Below are 14,800 nucleotides of genomic sequence, written 5' to 3'. Positions count from 1 at the left end.
TATGGGTTGTCCTGTGCCAGACACAGCCAGTTCATCTCATGACAGTTCAACTAATTTTCTACCCAGTTTTTTTTCTCACTTATCAAGTCCATATCTCACCAGTTCAGCTCTGTGTACCCACACTTGATGTGCTACACATGCACACACATACTTGGATGTCTAAGCTCTTATGGTAAGAAACATTCAACTCCCCCTAAAAAGTTAATAAAAGAGCTCCAAAGCACACATTTACTGCAAGGTCAACTGAATATTCTTCCAGTCTCTATTGACTGCATTGAGTTGGTAATTCAGTCGCTCACACACAAGTAACCAGTATCATTTGATGTGACCTCCAGCTGCTAGCCAAGGAGGCTGTGGGTTTCCTGCAATTTCTGTTTCATAACTGTCATTCTTAAATGTCTGTTTGGGATTCCCAAGGGCATCTCAAATGACACTAGATGCCTGTGTTAAGCAACAGAATTGTACCACCTGTCTCCATCAAATACAAAGCGAATTAGATACTCAAATCAGATGTAGGTCCCTATAGAGCAGACTTATGAAGTCTGGTGTCTTCAGTTCAAACTAAACTTCAAATAAGCTTACTCCTTCAGCTGCTTAGGGAAGCATCGACACATGTCAGGTTATTGTAGACCAGGTATAGACATTGAAAACACATTTTCTGCAGCCTACACCCATGCACATTGTGCTCTCTGATCCTAAAAGCCAGTGAAAGCTGTGCTTAGTCTCCATATTTCATGTGAGGAAATGAAGAGGAAGCCTGTGATCCCCAAGCTGTTGCAGGTATGCACACACGTATCAGCCCTGTAGGGAATATAGGAATGATTAAATATTGTCAAAGACAGACTGAGCTGCCTAGCCTGAAGTCATAGCAGTCTATAATACAGAACAAACCGAAGAATCATCAGAGCTGACCATACAAGAACGAGCTATGGCCCAGCAGCAGAACATATTTTCCTACAAATCTTCTAAATAAGGATAATCCTTACATGATATAACCGTAGAAAATGTTTCTCTGAAGACCAGGAAGTCGAGTCTTCCTCATCACCTTTGTCTAAGGAAATCCTTTATTCTTACAAAGACATCAGATTACTTTTTCAAAGTAAATGAAATTCCATCTTTTCCCACTCTCCACTGGACTCCATGTTTTTAATTCTTCATTTGAAAATGTCTTCAAGAGTTTTGTACGCTGCTGAATTCAGATTTATCGAGGCTATAATCCACTTTCTTTTCTCCTCTAAAACATAAGTTGTACTTAACAATTCCTGTTCTCCAATTCTGATTGTGCCAGGCCATGACCTAAGTGTAGTACAAATAATTCCTACCAGACTTGTGATTTCTTTCAGAATATGGAAAAGACCTTTGATTAAAGTGCTTCCATTTCTTTTCAAAATGGAAATAAAAGCAATTTCATTTTCTGTAACTTCTTCTTACATATAATTTTCCCTTCATGATCAATATAGTTATTAAAACACAACAAGGGAACAAGCATTTACTTTCTCAGCTACTTCTGACCATTTGAGATGCCCTAGGTTCTCTGTAACATTTAAACACAGCTGGCAGAGGTGACTTGTGAATCTGGAGGGAACAACAGACTTCCATAGTGGAAGCCAGAAACACAGCAGAATTCTCTACTCAGCATGAAAGGATACTAAATATTTATTCTTAAGCAAAGAATTCAAACACTAGCTGCTTTCAAAAACAGTAGTTAAGTGCCTTTTTGAAGGTACTTGCCTATCAGCATGAAGGTAAGATATTCATCTCTAGGGCACTATTCATAACAGACTAAGGTACAGTATCCAAGGGAAGCAGGATGAACAGCCTTCAAGAGATCTGTGCAAAGGAAGCTTGGCTAATCTTTTACTAGCTGCCTAAGCTTGAAGTACCAAGCCAGATGAGACAACATTATACTGACTATAGGTCCCTATGCTGACCCTATGAAAAAGATGAGCTGTTAAACTGATCCTTATGAGAAACAAGTTAAACATCAAGGCACAGAAATCAGAATATAAATCTCCATACTGAAATTCAGCTATTAATTTCACTGTGGCTTTGAAAACCAATGTGGCATCTTTACTGACACTATCAAAATTCGATTAAATAACTCAGGAAAGGTGGCATTCTTTGGATGGTATCCCTGTGCCAGAAAGGAGTCACTCAGAAAGTGAGCAGAAGAACACTGCTGTCTGCATGCGAAGATTTTCAGCAGAGGTTTCCAGTGTAAGCACTGACCAAGTTTGACCATTTTGCTGTTTGATGAGATCTGACAAGCTCACAGCCCAGTGTAATACTGCTCCAGGCTACACAGCTGGGACTCCAATCGGCATACTTATTTTCTGTTCCTGGTTTTCACTGGATCCAGGTTAGGCATACATCTCCAGTGGTAATATTCCCAATTTCCTGGTATTCCTAGCCCATTTAGATTCAAGTTTAATACCATTTCTCAATGTTTTGACCTTTGGGCAATGCAATTGATTATACGTGCTGCCACTGGGCACAAGTATGACTCTAAGTGTGGTTTTCCACTCAGTAACCAAGGATTTTCATTCACTCCGCTGTTCAATGAGGCCATTACAAGAAATGCAACTCACTAGTTTATGCTGCTGTCAGCGAGGCAAAATTGCTTTTTAATCTCTGACCCCTCAAAATGAAATTGTGCCCTGGAAAGAGATTTTATTAAACAAACGAAATAGAAAACAAAAGACACTGTTTTGTCTCTGAATTGTCACAGATCAGATTTGTTCAGCTTTCATACACAAAACCCTTACCTTTGTAAGGCTGAATCCAGGTCACTGTGCCTAACATAATGGGTATTCTTAAATCATGACTTGATGCAGTTCCAGTGCTGTGTACCACCAAAGTGAATGATCACTAAACACTAGAGCTATCCACTCATCCTCTCACCAGACAAAACAGCTTCAGCAGCAATGCCTCACTGCTAAACTTGCTCTCAACCTTTCTGTCATATCTTTCCTTTCTCCTTCACTCTTGCCCTTTCCATTTCCTCCTTGAGAAAGGAGTGATTTTTGCTTAAACAAAAAGTGAGCTCATGATAGATAATGTTTAATTTTTTTCTTTCTTCCAAAAATCCTACTAGCCATTGTTTATAATAAAAGAAAGAAAGACTAAGCTACCACCTTGCTGAGTCAAATTTCTCTTTTTTTGATGTTACAAATGAAGAGATCTTCAGCTATGATTACAAATAGTCTGAAAGATTTTTACATTCACTTGCAACAGCACCCAACTGCATGACATCCAGAAGCTTTAAACAACACTTTCCCAATAAATATTTGATCACACAGATCCATTATTTACAGAAAAAAAAAGTAGATTTAAATAAATGTTATGGCTCAGACTTCAACGAAGTTAAGTTGCTGCATTCACGCAGCTCATTTATCACTTGGACTGCCGCTGACTTGAACACCATTTCCTATGGTAAGCAGCTGTTTTGTAAATGGGCTGAATTAAAGTACAGTAAAAAACACACACACAGACAGAAGTTGGTTCAAAATAAAACACTCTTAAATCTGAAAACTCAGTCCGTCTTTCATAGGGAGCTAATGGAGCAAGGAAAAAAAGAAAGCAGAAGTTTTATCCCAACCACCTGCTGCTGCCTATTTGTTGAGGCAAGTAAAAGGCAAAAGAATTTAATTGTTCAAAAGCCTGCCCTGGACAGCCTTTCTCACCGGCCATAGCCCACTGCCAAGACAAAAGGAGCCTGAAACCATGGTGAGGCATGGAGCAAGTTGTTGTTTTAAGGCTCTGTAGCAATACAGACCACGTAGTGGTATATCTGACGGATGACACAGGCAAACATCCCTACATGGCAGGTTTTGAGCAATCTCAGCAAGTAAATTAGCAACATCATTATAAGAGAACGGAGTGTTTGAGGTAGCAGTCTTGCTGGCAGCAGTGTATCAAAAGGGGTAGACTGAGAGATTGGAATTGAGAGCGAAAATGAAAAGAGACAGCTTAATAGGAGAGGGAAGAAGCAGTAAAAGGAAAACAAGTGCTGTGGAGGAGAAATTGATTTGGAAGTTGAAGTTCTGAGGGGGAGGCCCAGACAGAGGATTCTGAACTGAGCTGGTCTAAGTGTGTTGCTGTGGACTGAGAAACAGAAAGTAGAAAGAGACAGCAAATTGGTTGTTTTTTTGAGACATTCAGCCAATTTAGGGAGGGCTTCTCTTACTGATGATCACAGCATGGAATTGTGAGGACTCTGAATGGCAGCAAAATTTCCTTCTGCTGCTGAAGAGGGGGATTAAGGCTCAGTCATGCAATTACACACTCACTTCAGTAATGGCTTTTGCTTGGAGTCCTTACAGATCTCTGAGCTCCTACTGCAGCTTTAATTCAGTTCCCATCACTTTCACAGGCAGAAACTGCCAGAAGAAAGTATAGCTTCTTAATCTCCTGCATAAAACTTCCAAGTGCTTATTGCTCAAAGAAGAAGCAAAGTCAGCCACGCTCTCACTGATGATAGACGCAGCTAAGCAACAGCAACATGAGGTTGACTGTGTACGCTGTATATTATAGTTAGCAGGACATGGCCATTACATGTCGGTTCCAAATCTACCTTACAAGCATCTAGCTTCTTCTTGTGCCAAGACATTAAGCAGCTATGAAGTACATTTGCATTGAGATATTCCAGCTGGCCAGTCCACTGTGGCTTCACAGTGCACTCCCATCATATTGTGGTGCTAACTGACTACACAGGAGCTTTAAAATGATTAGCTTTAAAACAGTTTATTGGCAGTCTAAGTCTGGATCTTAGGGCATACCCATACAGAAGAAGAGAAGACAATCTTCATTATCACAGTTTTTCTAAGTAGCAAGTGTTTTAAGAGCATGCCAGAGGGTGACAAAGAATCTGAGAAGGTAGTTTCTGAAACTCAAATTTTATGGTGTTTTTAACATATCAATGTGTTATTTGTATAAAAGTTGAAGCCAGCCCTTCATTGGTTGTCCCCAGGCAATAAGATCTCTCCGCAAATGTCACAGATTTATGCGGCATTTTTCCTTAAAACTCCAGCCTTCAAAATGCCCCTCTGTGTAACCATGAAAGCCAGAACCAGGAACTGTTTCTTTACAGGAAAAAAACTCATTGTTCTTAGACTACACAAGTGGGTCACTGAACTGTTGCTTGCCTTTGCGATGGCGGTGAATCCAAATTAGCTTGACTTCCACAGAGGATATAGGGAAGCAAAGTAACCAGCATTAATCAGAGTAACACAAGCAGCTTTTCCAAAACAAATTAGCTTCAACTACCGGCACACAGAGTCGTTCAGTCAGGGTGGCCAAGCTGAACTTAGGCCAAACTTTGCATCAAAACGAGTAACTGGTTTAATATGTATGTGTGGAGTCTGCATTTGTTTCCTTTTCTTCCCCTCAATCCATCTGCAGGGAGCTATGAACATACTGAGCAAAGTAAAACTGCTCATCTCATCAACGTCAGCCCCTCCGCGTGATGTTAATTCAACCTAAGCTAGTATCAAACACAGGTACTAAGGCCACTGGGTGTCTAGATACTCTTTTTTTTTTTTTTTTTTTTTTCCAAAACAGAATAGGTGATATACATGGGATTCATTTTCCTTTGAAATGTTTGTAATGTAATTACCATCATCTAGTCTTTATAGACAAAGGAGGAAATAGGCTTCTCCAGAGGCAGTCATCAGACCTATGTTAGACATCTTCTGCAAGATGAGACAAGCCATGTGCTGGAAGCAATTCCTCCTCCCAGTCAATGTAGATGGAATACAGACACCTTATTTAGGCATACATATCTCCACCATCCATGTTTGGTCCAATAAATCCCTATCTTCCAGACAGCAATCTGACCCATGTTAAAATTGGTGTTTTAAGATAGGTGGGATGAATCATTTTCTCTAGGGGGATGAACAGTGACATTTCAGGAGACTAATCTGGGCCATTGGTATTAAATGGCAGAGGTTGTAATTTCTGCTTTAAGTCCAAGAGATCACCTTAACAGAAAAGAAAGGCATTGAAGCAAGTCTACTGCAGGAGATTACTTCTGGCTTCTCCCTGCCAGTCTTGTTCACCTCTCAGTTGTTGTTTTTTTAAACTTCAGTTTTCTAGTAAAAGTATGACAACAAAGAAAAGTCAAATTTCCGTGACCAAGAAGGTTTTCATATGGAAACAGGCCTCTGTTCCTCTACCCTAGTATCAATATCTACATTTTGACCCTACACAATAATGCAGTGGCCCAGCTTAGCTGTTATTTGTAAAAATAAGTTCAAGCACAAACAACTATTCTGTAAAGATAATGATTAAAAATGGAGGAAAAAACCCTCTGCTAATAATTAAAAAGTAATGCATTTCTTCCAAAGCTCTGACAGCTCCCGCTAAGCCTTTTATACATGTGGGATGTAATATCTTTTTCGCTCATGATTAATTACAAGTTCATCTACCACATACTCTTGCAGCACAGATAGAGCAAGAACCTCTCACTCAATATAAATCAAGCACTGCTGAAATAAGAACATATACAGTGATTTACAATGGCAGGGAAATAAATAGGGAAAATAAGATAAACTTTTCCTGTGTCATGGATAGGCATTATGAGTATTGCTATTTTTCTGTAGGTTCTATAGAGTGTCTGTGGTATCTTGACCATCAAGACTGCACAGTGAATTACTTGGCAAAACAAGGAAGTGCTACTATCAGGGAGTGAAGCCTTTAGCTGAAAAGAGGGACTATAGGCTGTGATGTGGCTGACAATTACAGTACACAGGATGGACTCAGGGAATTTCTGTGGCATCTAAGATCAAGAGTGCAATGATAAATTGAGACCATCTACTTTCCTGAGCTGTATGAGCCTGCCTCTTATAATACCGGTACCCAACCCCTTTGCTGAGACAAGCTGCCATATGTTCAATGTTGACACACAGGGCTGTGACTTCCTATCTCACTGGTGATCAGGGAAGAGTTACACCTAACTCATGATGCAGACTGCATATACACATCCATTGAAAAGAGGAAAGATGTGCAGGCCCGTGGGCTAGGAAGTGGTAGGAAATAGAGAGGAGGAAAACAGAACAATTAGCACAGCTGCCTACTCCTCCCTTCCCTACGCTGAGAGCTGGGGTGGCTACGGGCTGCACTGAGCCACCTCACAGTCTTGTCCAGCAAGAAAGTTGTCCACTACTACCTTACTTACCATGTATTTCACTCATATGTTTTCTATCATTGATTCATGTTTTTGTGGGAGCTTATTTGTTTCGGTTTTTTGCAGGTAAGTAGAGTTTAGATGGAGGATATAAGACTTCACAGAACCATTAGCATAAACCATTACCATTAGCATACACCATCTCAAGATGAGGGAGCACCTTTCAGAACTGAAAATGCAGACAAAGGAGCTCAGCCCAGAAGTCATTTACATTTGTTTAAACATTTCTTTTATTGCAGGAACCTAAATGCCTTGTTTGCACCAGCTAAAGAAAAGTTGTTTACTGATCCTTTGTTATGTTAATGTACAGGTTGGGATTGGTGTTCCAAGCTCTATTGTTGAAGTAAGTGCACTACATTATAAGTAAACGTTATGCTAAATAATCAGTCACTTAATCTTTATTCCTGACAGAAATCCATTCTTTAAGGTCTGCAGTAGGTCTTAAGCTTGAATGTTTCAGGGATGTTGACATTCCTGATTTCTCAATTTATGTCCACATTTGTCGATATAAGAATACTATAGACACATTGCATTCATATGCAAATGTACATATTAAACAGAGATAAGTAACAAACGCATGTAAGCCAGTCTGCATTTACAGGACAATCACACTATACTGGAGGTTGTAGGTGACAGCCAAATACATTAATGAGTTGGCAGTTTAATAAAAGAAGGAAAACAACTCAGTAAGATTTAAAAACCAGTGTGCTTTTGATCTCTGAGCAGCATGGAAGAGTGTACAGAGAACTTAAAGTGTGTAAAACAACCGTAGATCCCTTGAAAGCAGTTCACCCACAAAGCCATCTGGCTGATCATCTCCCCAAAACCATCCAAGATATTTCTAAAGCAGCCCCAGTCACACACACAATCTGGAAGGACGGCCTATATCCCACTGCATTATCCATACGTATGCAACTGTCACCAACAGAGCTTCTTACAAAAGCCCTTGCGGGCTGTGTGCCCAGGACACTTCTTGTCACATTATAGGGACAATTTTCTTTTAGATGTCAGATGAGCAGATATCAGTGCACACAAGAGAGGAGGCATCATATGCCATTTGACAAATCCCAGACAATCGATGTCACAAAAACTTCATCTCATTTTTTGTCCATATCTCAGGGAACTTCAGGAAAAAGCTGACAGACAGCAAGCTAGGGTTGCATGCATTTGTTTAGTGATCCTCATTCAGTAGGGTACAGGACAGCTACCTGTCCTCTACAGGAGATCTGGGTTGCACATTTCCTTTGGCAGCAGTATTTATCAAAGCAATATTTGTCTTGCTTCAAGGCTTGTACAGGATTGTTTCAAGGACAAGGGAGAATCAGAAGTGTTTTCCAGTCATTACACATTTATGCCCATAGCATCAGTTGACTTGCTAAAACTGGCAAAATCTTCATCTTGATCAACATATTTCAGGAATAAAGGACCTCCTAGCTGTCCAGACTATGTCAGCAGCTCCTGCTGGCTAGAAAAAGCAGATCTTTACACTACGCTGTGTTCATTTTCTGCCTGACTACTCTTTGACCTTCTTAGCCAAAATTGTTATTAACTTATTTGCAGCTTTGCGATCAGCTCTACTGTCAAGTATTAAATTTATTCTTGTCTCATTTTAGACTTCATGCAGTAAAAACTCAACAGGCTATTTTCAAGGCAAATGTAGGATTAAACGTAGGGTGACACACATTATCTTGAATATATATGACTGTAAAACCAAAATGTATCTGAAGACCACACTTGGTTTCTGCAATATCGAAGTTCTACAAAAGTTGTTCTTATTACTCAAAATTGTCAAAGTATGCTTCACTAGAAAATGAGCTGTAGGAAGTTTTAAATTCATATTGCTCCTTCCTGTGGAGTAAAGTGCCTGTGTCTCTTACTCTTTTTGTCTGGAGGTTTGCCTCAGACATTCAGAACTCATTGTGTCCAAGGATTAACAAGGAGGGGCTATGTATTCACATGGACCTAAGCTACATTTTGTACAAGACTTCAGTCACATAAAATTCACTTTGGACTACAACAAACCAGTTTACGATTGAGTTAAAAAAGGAAACTAACAGCTTTTGTTTTGTCAATTCAATACAAGCACGAGCAATTTTTTATTTGCTTGCTTCCCCCCTTCCCTGCCTTCATCCCAAGAAAGTACTAACTATAAACATTTAATAGTTCTTTCTGGTCAAGCTATTTTCAAAAGGATTAATGGGCATTTGTGTGTGTGTGCCTTATGCTTTCTCTAATGAAGATACATAAAGGAAACACCAACACACTATCTTCAAACTGTCTTTTAAAAGTGCTGAACACCATTCCCATAGCTATTATTCACCAATCACATCATGTCTTTTATCAACTCAGTTGTTTTGAAAAGCAGCATTGCCTGATTATAGGGAAACACTTCAATAAGAATCACATGTACACTTAAAAGATGCACTTTTTATGACGTCTTTCCAAGAACAACAGTAGCTAATTATTGAGTTTCCTACTGGGAAATGTCTCTTTAATATGCAGATCTCTTAATGACTACTCTAACACAAATTGTCAATGCTACAGTGATTTAATCATACCTATAAAAAAAAGTATAGCTCTTACTTAGAGTATTCTTTATTATCTTTCCAGGTAGCATAAATCCAGTGCAGCCCATGTGCCATGTGGTTCACAGATGTCAAGTTTTCTCCTTACTTTAAATGCTATTACTGAATGTATCCATAGGGTTTTTTAGTCCCACTTACTTGGTGTTGACTGGCTTTTGCCAACTGCTCATTGGCTGACTCTACATTAGAAGATGCAGACTCAATGTTGGCTTCAATACTATCTGCAAATAAAGATAATAGACGATAATTACAGGGTACAAACCTAAAACAAAGCATTTATACCAACAGAAATTCAGCAATTTACTCATAGACATAAAGAGATGAGCAGCTTCTTGTTTGCAAGGTGTAGTAATACAGAGAAATAGGAATGCCAACCATTTTGATGAATACAATGCGTCAGTCAAGAGTCAATACGACTGACGTGTTCCTAGAAGGAGGTTAACAGCTCATCCCATTCCCACTGAAACCAATGGGAAGACTGACAGGGAATTCAAAGTATATCAGCCCAAGGCTGGTAAATTTACTAGATTAGAGTTAAATTACAGAAAGGACATGGCAGATTGTGTCTGAAATTATCTCACTTTTAGAGCTGAGGGATGAGATTCATCTGAGTACACGTGGGTTAATGACCATCCCCAGGTGTCTGTCCTGGAGCGAGTCACCCTGGACACCATCACAGTTAACAGAGACCAAGTCAATACTGTGCAATCCATTACACCCTGTAACAGCTGTGTGTCACTAATAAATCAGACTAATCACAACCTAAACTGCCAGGTCACATTCCCAGGCTGCAAGGAAGGTCTTTGCAGGTGGCTCAAACTAAGACACATTGCTAGTACCTAAACTTAAGGGTGAAGCACCTCATGCTACATTTTTAGGTCTGATGTTGGAGAAAGCTAGAGGAACAATGAGGAAACAAAAGAGACTAGAAAAAAATAAGATTATCAGCTACACATTACAGCTCGCAGCTCCCCACTTTCATGAAAGACAAATATTAACTTTGACTCCAGTGCTAGGCTTAGAAAGAAAGATATCCATGGTATAAAAGCTGAAAATTAGGCTTTGTGTTTCAAGCAGTACTCTTAGAAATCTTGACCAGCTTGTCCCCTAAGCAATGTGCAGCCAACAATTTTTGGCAACAATGCGGGAGTATGTACATTTGTGCTGCTTCTGCAGGTTTTAGAGCAAACATTATAACATGGAGTATAAGAAAAGGGTCAGGAAGAATTCAATCACATATGGAAAGCTGAGAATCAGGTTTCAGGGATTTATCTTCCAGTACCTGAAGGGGATGTACAAGAAAGCTGGGCATGTAGTGATAGGACAAAGAGGAATGGCTTTAAATTGGAGTGGGGGGGGGAAGATTTAGACTAGATATTAGGTAGAAATTCTTCAGGATGACGGTAATGACACACTGGCACATGTTGCCCAGGGAAGTCATAGGTAGCCCTTTCCTGGAAGTGTTCAAGGTCAGGTTGGATGGGGCCTTGAGCAGCCTAGTCTAGTGGAGGTGTCCCTGTCCATGGCAGGGCAGAGGGAACTAGAAGATCTTCAAGGTCCCTTCCAACCCAAGCCATTGTGTGATTCTAGGATACAAAAATAAAATTAATAAAAATTCTTCAAATGGTAGTATTAAGAATTGGATTAATGTGTGCCACAGAAGTTTTAAGTAACATTGTTTTATTTTTGAAGCCAAAAGCATTAATCAGACTGGCCACTTCTGTGAGGGGTAAAGAAATGAGGGTTTGCAAATAAACTGTGGACAGCAGTTGTGCTCAGATTTTGACATTTTAAAATGAAACAGTGTTGCAAGTCTGTTAATGTAATTATTCATTTCTGATAACTCAGAGACAAAACAAGACAAAGAGAAAAATAAACAAACAAAAACAAAACGAAGAGCAAAGACACCACAACCAACAGAACCATGGGAAAAAAAACCCAAACCAAAACAAACTTCAGCTTAACAATTGAAAACCTGTTAAAAGTCATGTATTACACCAGGGAGAGAAGGTTTTCCATTCCTTTTATTTCAGGCTATGCAGGCTAGACTACACCTGAAAAAGCTACATGGCTAGCACTTTACAGATCAATATACCATAATTTTATTTGCCATATCCAATGCTTCTCAAACCATTTTTATTAAGACTTTAGTGCTCTGGACCTTGGTTGGCATCTGCCCAAATGCTTTCCTTGCATTCAGGACTCGGCAGGAAGAGATCAAAAGGCTTTTAGGGAACTCAGCCTCTGTCTGTGAAGAAATATCAAATCTGCTTCTACAGAAAATTTACTTCAAAAGAGCTGCATCCACACACATACACACAGCAGTGGGAAATCTCTGAAGAGTTTATTTCCATTTTTTTCTTTTCAATAGCAGTAGAAGACAATGGTGCAGAATTATCACAAATGATGAACAGAAACACGATTGGCACACTGTAGTGAGCAGTGGTTTTACCATGTGAGTGGATCTACCCAGGGTCTACTTCAAAGGGGGTGCCTGAGAAACAATGTGTAAATTAGACAAGTTTACAAGGAAAACTCTGCTACCACACCTCCACTGGTACTTTCACCATCAACTGGTATCACACTCCCGTTTAAAAAGTAGAGATGTCCCAGCTCCAGGGCTGGCCCTGACGTCTTTCCAGTTAGATATTGAGGTTGACCCATAAATCAGTAGTTTGTTATTCTACATATTTTACAGGAGTAGAAGTAGAGGGATATTTCATGTTTTCTCATTAGAATCGAGAAATAGCTGAAAAGTGATAGATCTATGGTTTAGACTGGCTCTGTAGGAAAGGGCTTCTGGTTTTGCATATTAGGACAGTGCTACTTGTTTGGCAATTACAATCCAGTTTCCAGCACTATGTGTATAAGTCTCTCTGGATATGGGAACAATAGGGCAAAAGGCAGAGAAACCAAAAGTTAATATGACATTAACACAGACAGGATGCATCAGTCAGAATAACTTGTCCCTCACCCAAAGTAACAAATTCTTAGTTGCCTACTTGGTGACAAGCATTTACTAGTATGGTTAAGCATGACTACATGATGCAAAGTTAACCTAAATTAAGACTATATCCTGCTGGGATCACTGTTAATTTTAGAAGCCTGACCATGTTTTTGGGTTACAAAAGACAACTTCACATAGAAAAGCAGCTCCTTATATTAAACTACTTTGTGATGGGATTTGGAAGGGATGGGGAGAAGGGGTCGAGGGAGTGTGCTGAACACCTTGACAATTGCCTAAGCAAAGGAACACTACTTGCTCATACATCTGAAGTTTACAAGGATCTTAATGCAAACATGCTTCATTACTCAATGCCTCTTTAAGGCTGATTGTCTTCAAAAAAGAAATCATTTAGGCATGGAAGAGATACAGAGGAGAAATTTATGAAAGACTTCCTACTAAAAGAAGAGTAATCTCCCTACTCTCCTCTTGGGGCAGAAGGAAATCGCAGCAGGAGTTTAATTTAGCTTCTTTAAATGGCCCTTCAGAGGAAGCTAGCACTTTGCACTGCCTGCAGGGGGGCCTAAGGAGATTTGCCTTTGTCAGATAAAATTAAACACTGTGAATGCCCCCTTAGCACTGCATGGAATTGGCTAATCATATGTTATGCAGAGTGTTTTGCAAACACCATCCACGTTTTTCCCTGCACAGGCTTTCACAAGTAGGATGATGTGTGCTACGTGTCCTGTATGAGTTGATGTGATGTTACAAGAGGAGGCTGGATCCTGGTGGCACGGTTTCTGCTGACTTGTTCTCCTAACAGGGGAATACCAGTCTCAGAAAAAGCATATCTCCCATTTAAAAAAAAAATGTCTTTTTTTGCAACTTGTAATCCTGAGACAGAGGAAAACCAAAACCAAACCAATCCCTACAAAAAAATAGCTCTAAACCTCTATAAAAATAAGACAAATATGTAATACAATTTAACTAGATATTTCTGCTGCTCAACACAGGAAAGCTAGAGAAGGAAAGAGATTTTGGGTCAAACCACAAGGAAGTAAGAAATAAGTCAATGATGAATGTGTCTCTCACAGCTATTTCAGTGTATTTTTGCTGAATGCTAGGGACGGTTCAAAGCTTTATCTTTGCTCACTTTCAGGCTCCTTGCCAGGTGCCTTGTTTGGAGAGGGAGAGGCACTTATTTCCAGAGGGGTGCAGGACCCTAGGTAGCCTGAAATAAACTGCTGGAGAGGCCCGTCTCTTCCTTTCTCCTTTGGCTTTGGTACAAACGGACAGTGACTCTGCTCCCAAATAGATGAGATATCACAGCTCCAGGTCTGGGATTTTCCGAAGAGCCTGAATCCCACAACAATTTTCTGTTCTCAGTCCGTGATGATGAATTATGTCACAATTTGAAAACAAAAAAAACCCTTAAGGTGATTTGATAGTGATGTTATTAAACTGAGGGACAGGGCTACACTGAAGCAGATGGTGGTTGTAAGCAATTGCAGCAAGGAAGTAGCAATGAAGATTTCTAATTTTCCAGCTAAAACACAACCTTTCAGTAGGAGTAGTGTGGGCAACAGAGCTAAGCAGCTTTAAGATGTAATTTGATATGATTTTATAATACATCTGTCACACAGAGACAGAAACCACAGTGACCCCATGGGGTATCTTTCAACCCTATCTATTCACCTGTCTTCTGAGATCAAGCCCTGCTAATGACCAGCAGGAGTCTTATATGTGAAATTACCGGAGTGACAGTGGCTGGAGTGGAGTTTTTGTCCTAACATATCAAGGAATCACCTGTATGACCTGAGTCTTTATAGCAACAACAATGGATTGGTTTCACAAGGCAGCATTTTCAGTAAAATCACTTGAAAGACAAGAAAAGTGAGCTTGTGAATGAGAATTCAAAATGCTCCCATTTGGCAGTAACCAAAATGGGCCCCTTTAGGTTTCACAGTAAGCTTTTATTTTTAGCATTTTAATAAGCTTAACTCTCTTTTATCACTATAACTTCTGACTAAAAATAATCAATACAACATACTGAGGAGCATTAAAAAAAAAAAAACAGGAGTATTTTGG

General features: G+C 39.6%; 1 protein-coding gene across 7 annotated transcripts in view; it reads right to left on the bottom strand.

The window, feature by feature from the left end:
• The window catches only part of TSNARE1 (t-SNARE domain containing 1), a 520,265-nt gene that overhangs the window by 176,317 nt on the left and 329,148 nt on the right, over nt 1-14,800 (bottom strand). For all 7 annotated transcript variants that reach the window (XM_054057786.1, XM_054057779.1, XM_054057785.1 and 4 more), the window contains one exon: nt 9,907-9,989. In XM_054057786.1, the coding sequence (XP_053913761.1) occupies nt 9,907-9,989 (83 nt within the window). The remainder of the gene's footprint in view (nt 1-9,906; nt 9,990-14,800) is intronic.

Source organism: Cuculus canorus, chromosome 2, assembly GCF_017976375.1.
Source record: "Cuculus canorus isolate bCucCan1 chromosome 2, bCucCan1.pri, whole genome shotgun sequence".
Lineage (NCBI taxonomy): Eukaryota > Metazoa > Chordata > Aves > Cuculiformes > Cuculidae > Cuculus > Cuculus canorus.
This window is presented reverse-complemented; position numbering and strand designations above follow the sequence as displayed.